Source organism: Montipora capricornis, chromosome 8 (genome assembly GCF_036669925.1).
Source record: "Montipora capricornis isolate CH-2021 chromosome 8, ASM3666992v2, whole genome shotgun sequence".
In the NCBI taxonomy this organism is placed as follows: domain Eukaryota; kingdom Metazoa; phylum Cnidaria; class Anthozoa; order Scleractinia; family Acroporidae; genus Montipora; species Montipora capricornis.
This window is the reverse complement of record NC_090890.1, coordinates 36,448,742-36,458,741: the sequence shown is the minus strand read 5'-3', so window position 1 is coordinate 36,458,741 and position 10,000 is coordinate 36,448,742. Positions and strand designations below refer to the sequence as shown.

The 10,000-nt window shown below is 37.7% G+C and overlaps 1 protein-coding gene across 1 annotated transcript in view; it reads right to left on the bottom strand.

Annotated features, from left to right (window-relative positions):
- Positions 1–7,946, bottom strand: part of LOC138059466 (uncharacterized) — a 13,613-nt gene extending 5,667 nt beyond the window's left edge. Inside the window, exons 1-7 of the mRNA XM_068905085.1 lie at positions 7,630–7,946; positions 4,253–4,307; positions 2,301–2,366; positions 1,769–1,894; positions 710–792; positions 266–334; positions 1–22 (exon numbers count right to left, since the gene is read on the bottom strand). The exon at positions 1–22 is cut by the window's left edge and continues 30 nt beyond it. Coding sequence (XP_068761186.1) covers positions 1–22; positions 266–334; positions 710–792; positions 1,769–1,894; positions 2,301–2,366; positions 4,253–4,307; positions 7,630–7,797 — 589 coding nt within the window. The 5' untranslated portion in view covers positions 7,798–7,946. The remainder of the gene's footprint in view (positions 23–265; positions 335–709; positions 793–1,768; positions 1,895–2,300; positions 2,367–4,252; positions 4,308–7,629) is intronic.
- Between the last annotated feature and the right edge of the window lie 2,054 nt (positions 7,947–10,000).

Below are 10,000 nucleotides of genomic sequence, written 5' to 3'. Positions count from 1 at the left end.
TGTTGAAAGGAAAGCTGTGAACCTAGGGTACAGAAAGGAAACAGCCCAAAATTAATTCGTGATCATACCCCAGTTCCGACCAAGGCTCATGCATAGAATCGCAGCGCTGGTCAGTTAAGTTCTACAATGCTGGTGATTAAACCAGTATATCCAGTTCTTTAATTACTTAAAAGGTAAAAATCATGTGCTCATGGTAACTTATATTATTATGCTTCCAAATACATTGACTAGGGAAATGAAAATAATTTTACAAACCATCATTTACCTCCATAAAAATATCGTTATCATACGTATAATTTAACGCAGTGAGATTAGCAACGAAGGAGGTCTGGTTCTGAAATAAAAAAAAAGAAATTTATGAACGTCAGACAAATAAAAATTCTTGCGGGTTTTGCACAAAGTTTTGTCGCACGATAAATGGTATCTTTGAGTTATTGGTTTTTGAAGCGTTTTATAGCGAATTCAAGCAATAATAAGGCAAGAGCGAGCCAGGCCTATGATATCAATGATCTAAATTTACATGCATGCTTGCCCTTTTATATGATCGTCCTTATTCAAAGCGAAACCTTTTTTTTTTTGCTCAAAAACGAATGAGGTCATGTGACTAGGACTGCTGCTTTTTCGTTGCTGATGTTAAGCTATGAGTCGGATCTCTTTGAAATGATATCTTGAATGGTTTGCGAAACGTTCTTAATACTTATCTACTTACTTTTGGTAGTATATAACAGTCCAACGGGTCATCAGGATCCTTTTGTAGTCGAAAGACAATATTTTTCCAAATACCTATACGATCTAAAAAAGTTACACAGAATTGTTAAATAAATATTTTAATGATCCTTTTGAATGAGATTTCGGTGCCGTTGCACGCACACGCCTCGTCCGCACGAACAAATGCGCGACGCAACAATGTTGCAGTGTTTTTGCCCCTCCGAGTCCAACAAAGTTGTGTCATGCTAGCCAATCACGAATCACTGTCTTACTTTTTCAAGCCCGGGCTCTTAGTATCATTTTCAACAAAGATGGCGAACGTGGACCAAAAGGCAGTCGTGATTGTTGATAAACAGCCTTTTAACTGGACTAAGCGGTTCACCATTCACCACCCATTTTGTTGCCCTGTTTGGAGATGCCTGGTTCAACAGCGTTTAAAAATTCCTCAAATTGATCCGGGATAATTCTCACTGATCACCTCCCGTAAACGTGGATGTATCTTGCAGTGAACATACCATTTTCTACACGTTTTCATTCTTTGGTTTTCTCTTGTTTAAATCGTTCATTTCTTTCCTACAACAGCTCAAGTACCGTAAACGCTACGAGCGGTTTTCGTTTCAGTTATATAGCGCCAACTTGAACTTGAATCAGTTTTGTCAAGCAATGTTGGATAGTGTTTTGCCACTACCTCAACATTTACATCCAACAATGTTGCATGTTGGTATCCAACTTTGTTACATACTTTGGCCAGGGCTTTATGTTAGAGTACTTTTAAAAAAAATATTTATTTGTGTGTTTTGGAATGCGGAGGATATTTTTTGATATCCATCTTGTTATGCACCAGAAATAGCGACTCACATAAAACCAGTATTACTCAGCAAGTTTGTTAGAGCCCTGTCCCCACTGGCAAAAAAAGGAAATTTGTTATGCGACAAATTAAGACTCAGGCTTGTCTTTTTTTCAGCAAATCTAATTGCCCGAAGCCTGCTTATTCCTCTTGCAAGCATCAAGTTTCAATCTAGTTTGTATATCGTTTAATTTGTAAGGATAAATCACGTACCTTCCATGGGTGGCCACGTTGCCTTGAAAAACCAGTCATCGGAGTTTTCATATTGGAAAATGGATGCATTAATATGTGATACATTCGGACGCCATTCCATGACTGACTGGTTTGCCTCAGGACACACTGAAAGCAACCACAAATATGCCTCAAAACAGTTATTATTTCAACTTGAAGAAGGCTGAGTTCTTAGTTCCACACCTCCAAAACTTCGAACTATACAAGTTCAAGACTTTGACCTTTTGTCATCGGACCAGCACCTTAGCTTCACAGGAATTGCAATGTTTTGATAATGTGTAATGAGTACTTCCAATGAAAAGGTGGGATATGGATGCAATTGTGCTGCAGGTGGAACTTTGAAACAGATCATTTTTACAGCTAACATGATGGCGAAAAGACTTTAAAAATACATCAGTTAAGGGAAGTACCCCCACCCCTCCTTCCGATATTTCAGTCACCGACGCGATGTATTTTCAGAGCTTAATTTGAAGTTCTGTCAGTGGTCTGAAATGAAAGAATTTCTCAAACTTACCAGGGGCCGGTTGAATTGTGTTAATTTGGCGACGATTCCTGGCTTTTACATTCCAGATGCGATGAACTGCCAGATTAAATGAAATAATAACAATCACTTTGAGTCCAAAGGAGTCTGAAATGATCTCAAATCTTCTTGTTCTTCTTCCACCTTTTCTTTTCTATGGAAAATCCTTAATTTTTTAAATGGGGGATCTTAAAATATGTACAGATATCAAATGAAAATAGAAGTCAAGATTGCAACCTTAACTAATCAAACAGATACTTATACTAATGCCTCTTTGAAACTCAATTGTTAGACTTGGTTTTCTCACAATGTCTTCTGATAATGAGTTCCTATCCCTTATAGTTCGTGGGAAATAAGTATGGGTTATTGACCAAGCGTGAGGTCAAGATGACTGGATATTGGCCAAGTTCTTTTTTTGCGTGTTTATAAAGAGATATATTGGCCAAGTTCTTTTTTTGCGTGTTCCATAAACACGCAAAAAAAGAACGAGGCCAATATCCAGTCATCTTGACCGAACAATCTTGGTCAATAAAGGATTTATTATATGACTTAAAACACCAAAAAATGATCTTTGATCTTGCGGGACCAAGCGAGAAATCCCGAGCGGGCAGTATCGCTCCATCTTGCCCGCTCGGGTAGCCAATCAGAGCGCGCGATTTGGTTCATCTTGCCCGCTCACGGAGCTAGTCATATAATAAGAGAACATATGAAATAGCAGATCAACTCACAGATCAACTCACAGATCAACTCAAAAGAAGAGTTAATTCGAAGGCAAAAACCGCAAGACGGCAAGGAAAAACCTCCTCGGAGCTGAGAAGGAAACCAACAAGGTCAACCCAAATGCGTCGCCTAATCCGAGAATCGATTCCAATTGAGACAAACTGGTTAAAGCCGATTCTCTCAACTCTGCTTTAGTCATAATTATGTTAGAGAATTTTCTTAGTTTATGATGCCGATCATCACTAATGATTACAGAAGCTGCATAGTTGTTCAAGATGAAGGATGAATTTTAACATTTCGAAAATAGTGTAATGACAGACCACAACCACAGTGACTTCCTTTTTATCCTCAGCTTGAAACGCGTGGTCCCATGGTTTGCTCTCCACTTCAACCGTATTGGCGTCTGCCCGAAACTTATTTCCCTTTCGAAAACAGACGATGCCGATTTTAGACGGTCGATACCATTCTTAGTAACTAAGTCTTTTAATTCGTTAGCTTTCAATAAAGTGTTGAAACGCGTTCGACATCGTTTCATCAACGTTTTCTAATTTTTTTTAAGGTTTTTTTTTTTAGTTTTTTTTTTTTAATTTTAAGTGAAATACGCTGCTAATCTAGTTCTAGATTAAGTGTTTTTTGTCCCTCATTTGCAAACGACAAACTTAACAGTGAAATGACATCGCTTGTTTACGAAAGGGAAAATCGGCGTGATCCAGAGGCAAGGCATGCAGCCAAACTAGAGTTTTGTTTTCCCGCGACGAATAATGTTCCGGTCTAAGTAGATTACTTGGGACTGATTACTGCTGACTTTATTTCTTGGTTTTGGGAATCAAACCTGTTTATGCCCATTTTGACGTCATGCTTGATTAAAAGTTCTCTAGTAGAAAGGCCCCGTGCCATGTATCCAGATATTTTCGAGAACGGAGAGCGTTTTCAAAAACCTTCGTTTTCGGCGACCGAAAACGCTGTATTCGAGTGGACGAGAGGCCAACTGGACGAAGAAAAACGTCTACTTTTAAAAATATCCGGATATTTGTGGACGAGTTCAAAACGTTTGTGAATTACTCAGTTTTTACTCAAGGTAACAAACCTCTCCTTGTTCGATACCAGTAATTGTTAAATACCAATTCTCCATTGTAAAGGCGCAAAATAATTTCGCTCTGGAGTAAAAGGAATTTGTTGAAAATTTATTCAAAAAAATATCTTGACACCGGTTTCGAAATACGTACCTTTTCTTTTAAAGAGGCATTTACGATGGCAAGAAATGTACACATGATTATATATCTGCAAAATAAAACCAGAGCATTGCATTTTTACTTTTAGGTTGTTTGGAGGATTCAATGATTTTGCATTTTGCACATCTCATTGCAAATTGGCAACGCATATCTCTGAATTAATAATTTGTGATATATGTGTTTTTAGTTCACCTTTGCATTTAACAAATTATTCACTGATACTGAGGTAAATAAATGTTATATTGCATGCCATGCACGATTAATGTAACGAACGGACGGAAAAGTTAGTTTTCTTTCTGATCACTTCTTATGTTAAATTAAGAAAAGGTAGTATTGATTAAGAATTATGTCTAACTAAATAACTTGAAAAGTTAACTTTTATTTCATAAATTCCATTAAAATAGTTCTGGTGAGTGAATGCTTTTGATCAATATCTGCGTAAATTACAACTTCCTCTCTGAGTTACTTATGACCAAATAATTAAAAATAATTATGACATTTCCAACTCATGCTAGATGACCGAACTGTAGAAAATCTCGGCTTCTTTCGGACTGTTGTACCCAGTGGAAGTCTCAGTTGCTTAGGTGTAAGGTAAAAAAGGAATTTAAGAGGAAACAAATTTTATTTTGCTCCAGTATAAATGGTCATAAAAGTGCTTGTAAGCCTCGTTGAACACGGGAAAAACAAGGATGTGTAAAGAAAAACGCAACGAAAGAGAAATTAGAACTGAACGACTTTAGTTAGTCTCCCTAGGATACCCTTCAAATAAACATCAGGAAACCTTCGTTTCTTCGACTAATATACTGGGCGACTCTAGTTTGCTTCTGTGTGCTTGAATGCTCGTTTGTGATGTTTTTAACCCACCTAAGGAAATACCTAAAAAATTGGCATAAATTAAAATTCTAAATTTCTCCATGGAATTTCATGCTTGTAAGCCTCATTGATCATGTATAAAAAAATAAAAACAAAACAAGAGTTGTCAGTGCAAAGAAATAGAAAACTGGACGCCTTTAGTCATGAAGTTTGCCGAATATGGCCTTGAAATGAAAATCAGGATCGGATAAATTATCTTGGTTTTGAATTAACTCAGTATACGCAGTTTCGCACTTGCATTTTTTGTGGACGTGGGCCAAACGAATTCCTAAAGAAGAATGCAAAGTTAGGGTTAGAACGTTGTTTGCACTCACTGACTTAACAGCTGACTTAAGAATAATGTGGAGTACTTTTACTTAAAAAAATCTAGCGTAAGCCTCAGGGCCCCGTTTTCTAACTTTCATCGTTCAATGATTATGGTAGCTTGAAAACTAAAGCCTGTTGCCCAGGTTAAAAGCAGCCCGCACTGACTGAATTGTTAACTAAGTCTTTTGAAGTGTAGTTCAGTGGAATGGCTTGGTCAGTACATGTTTGGCACGAGCTCCCCACAAACATCAAAAAACAATTTTCCAGCCGTTCTTTCCGAGATCGCGACTGGTAAAAAGACACTCGACTCGATTTTTTTTCGACGAAGGCAATCATCGACTTCTACGAATAAGTCCTCAGAGGTAATCGAAATAGAGTTCATTGTCAACAGTCTTCGAATTCTTTAGGTGAACTTTCGTTCCCTATATCATTATAACAACCATGTTTTTTCTCTTTCCAGTAGCACAGTGTCATGCCTTTATTGCTTTTGGAGATGGTTATCCCTATCGAAACTTTTAAGAATGCAGATTTTGATTTAAACTGGGTGAAAAAATGGATTGCGTGCATCCGGTCAAGCGTGATAAAATTTTCTCCTTCTTGAGGGCCTTACTCTTCCTTTGACCGACTAGGTATATTTTTTCCTGGTTATCCAAAAATTTAATGATTAGGGCCCATATTGGGTTGAAATGACAAGAATTGGGCTTTTCAAGATCTAAAAATCAGAGACTTAGAAACTGCGGGTCGTTTCGCGTTATGTCACCGCCGCCATGAAACAAAAGATCTCTCGTTAGTTCCTTTTGTTCGACCACAGTACATCATTGCTATCTGTGTATACTCTCTAGAAATTTTGGTGGCAATCCATCGATATACAGGTTACTTTTAAGAAACAGTAACCAACCTATCTATACGAAAAGAAATTAAGTACTCGTGTTACTTATTTTACTAGTCAAAATTTGCTGTGTAAGGCTAAAAGAGAGACAATCATTCTTTGACCATACTCGTATATATTTGATTAAGGATAAAAGTGGAAAACAGTCATTAACTTTGGCAAAAAGGTCGGCCGTGTGCAATAACTAGAATGATAACTGACTTAAAATTGACCAACGAAAGCTGGCGTTGAAAGCTATAAAAGGATTTTCAAGATTTTTGGTCATCGAAGTATATGACAGAAGCCAACCAAACCTCGATTCCGGCTAGTTTCCGAGGTATTGAAATTTAGAAGTTAAGGCTTTAGCTGCTATTGGCTAGTTCTAGGAAGAGAGGTGCTTTGAAGATATTGCTGGGGCATTAATACCTCAGTAGGGCTTTTTTAAAAGACAAACAAAGACAAGCAAGACACGACAAGAAAAAATATGGCGTCATTTGTTTGCCTCAGGGGCCTTTTTGTTCAGAGATATCAGTACTAAATTTATGGAAATCTTAGAAAGAAAATTACGTATTACAATCTCCTCAAAATGGAAAATTGAATTGGTCCAATCTAAAACACTTAGTTAAGGTTATTTTTCTAATGTGAAAATCGCTGTTCGCATTCAAATAAGTGTTCACAGTACATGCATTGAAACAGAGCTTGTATCATTATAAATCAGTAAGTGGAGTTAGTTGATCATAAATAAAAGAAATGGATTTCTAACATTCTGATACAGCAAGGAAACACGGTCTTCTTTAGACCACTGAATTTTGCGGACGGACTATTTTTCTAATGAACCCGCGTGCCAAAGTAGACCGTCATCTGCCATCTGAAAGATCAAATATGTTCACCAAGAAAACAAGGACTTAATTCATATACCTAGTATGATCTAATCCTACGATTTTTCATATATTTTTTAACCGGAAAAAAATAATTTTTCAAGCGCAAACAAAGGAAATTCATGAAAATTAAACTAATCTCGTAAAGACTAATTGTTGAAATATAATCACCAAGTCGAGCTATCAAACCAATATTGCAAGTGTGTGAGTAAACACGTTATATGAGCAGTATCCTTTTACATTTGTCTGGGCGTGATTTGTAAAGCTATGCATTCGTTTCAAAGCCATTTTTAACCTTTCTCAGGTCTCTGGCTCTAATCTATCGACGAAAGCTTTTGGTTGTACGAACGCTTGTCAATTCGTGGCCCTGAAATCCGATTTTTGCTGCCAAGTGACATACATATCATATAAAATTTTCAGTAAGGACCATTCTGCGGGAAACTTACCTGTGATTTCCGTTGCAAGCCCTCTCCTCGAGCCAGTCTACTACATTCGCGAAGACAGAGGGTATGTTGTGATGAAGGCTTGTCTGCCGTTGCGTCAATCCGAACCACAAAGATCATAACACAACATAATGGCCCCAAAACAGTCTTCTTATTCACTTTTGCAGGCATTTTTCACTCAAATGGTACGCGCACGAAAAGCGTGCCTTGTCATTTATCAATGTTTTGTTATTTGACGCTGTTGTGAGCGATTCGCAGAAATATCAACAAAGAGCAGCCGACTACGTCGTTTTGAGTTTTAAAATGTGCAAATTAGAACTGATTTCTGTTTAGTGAACCGAATGAACATGCATAATAAGCATTGTTAATGCTCATTGATGAATGTATTTCCACCTACATATGTATCGGATAGTTGAAGTAAATTGGGACTTTAATCTTCCGGTAGGTCGGGAAGAGGTATGCCGATTGTCCCTCTCATTGGGGCGCAAATCCGGATGGTGTTAAGGTTAAAAATCCCATAATTATGTTTGGGCTTAAAAAGTTTTTATTTTCCTTTCCACATTAGAGGCTGCCCACGAGATGACGAATTATCGCTTTTCTTTTACAAGACATCAAAAATCTACATCTTTACAGGAAAAAATGTAGACTGATGTAGATTGGTTAATTACATATCATAGCCCTGATTTAATACACCTGTTACTTTGCTCGTATTTTTTTCTGGAGGACGGTATGTTTTAGTGGTAAAAAGGCCCTAGCTACCACCTATTAGTCACTTTCATATAGGAGAGTCCTCCAGTTTACTTGAGAACCCCTCCGGCCCGTTTCATGTCTGCAACCTCTTCAAAGCGAGTCTAAGTGCGAAGTTTTTGTGATGGTAATTAGTTCTACTTTACATATGAATGAAAACTAATCTTCATAAGAAAAACTCCGCACTTATACTCGCTTTAAAGAGGAGGCAGACATGAACTCGGAAATGGCCCATTCAGTTTCAAACAGGAGAGCATGAGTAGGAGCTTGCCTCTCCCATATAAGCCCTATGAGTCAACCTTTGCTCGTATCTTTCTATTCTCAGAACGCCACAAGTTCTTCGGCTCTGCACACACTGTTTAGAATGGCCAATCAGAATAAAGTTATTGTGGAACAAAGACAAAAATAGCAAAAACAATGCATGCAAATTGTGCAAATTGATGTAAATTGTTGTAAATGTGAGTCTCCTGCTGAAGGATTCGTTCTAAAAATAGAAGGATATGGGCAAAGATTGACTCAAGGATATAATGCATTGGGAGGCTCACATTCATGGGCTCCTGGTTTCAAATGCTCCTTTTTCCTTTTCGCTAGGCAACCGCTTGCATTCCATGTTTTCAGTCCACCAAAGATGGCGAAAATTCCAACATAAGACTTTTTAGATGATTTATTTGTTCATTTTAATGTTTTTTTTTAACAGTATTTCCAAGCCTTGACTGAATCCTCCGGATTCAATTCTTCCTTTTCAGTCTCTGGGGATGCACAGCAAATGAAAGTACGCTGGACCATTTCGATCCTGTCCTTTTTGTTTTTTCAATTTCCTAAACTGAAGCTGACTACAGTTACTCTTGCAGTTCTCGGAATTTTCAAGATGATCTAAGTCTTAAATGAAAGATATTATGCATCAACTGGGAGCTCGGAAAAATTCCGAGCCCCAGATGAAATTTGAAACCACAACCCTCCGTGATTTAGAACGGATGCTCTAACCACTGAGCTAATGGAGACTCTGTGGTGAGCAAGGGTGAAATGTGCGTATAGACTACGACTGTATAACGCGCTCACATAGTCTAATTTTAACCATATATGATTCTTAACTGCATCGCACATTCACATTAAGGCATATAGGTGATAACACCTCGTGATGCAGTCGTAGTCTATACCCACATTTCAATCTTGCTCACCGTCTCCAGTAACTCAGTGGTTAGAGCAACCGTACTAGATCACGGAGGGTCGTGACTTCAAATCCACCCGGGCTCGGAATTTTTCCGAGTTCCCAGTTGATGATGCATAATATCTTTCATGTATTTATCTCATTACTCACTTGGGTGGTTGATCCAAGTCTTAGCGGTCTTTTTCAGACTCTAGCAATTCACCTCCTTGAGAAACGGAAAAATTCGCTTAATTATTTCTTTATGCGTCTTTCGCAGTTAAATATCTTGATTTAGTTCCGCAGTATCTCGTCCTCGTTATTATGCAAAAGGCCAAAGCACTTTTCTTTGTTCATTTCCGCAGAAAAGATAAACAACATTGATTGATTATAAACTTGAACAAAAATACTTTAATGAAAAGTTACCACTCGTCGAATGTAAGAAAGAACGCGATAACGGATAACAGAACAAAACTTAAACCG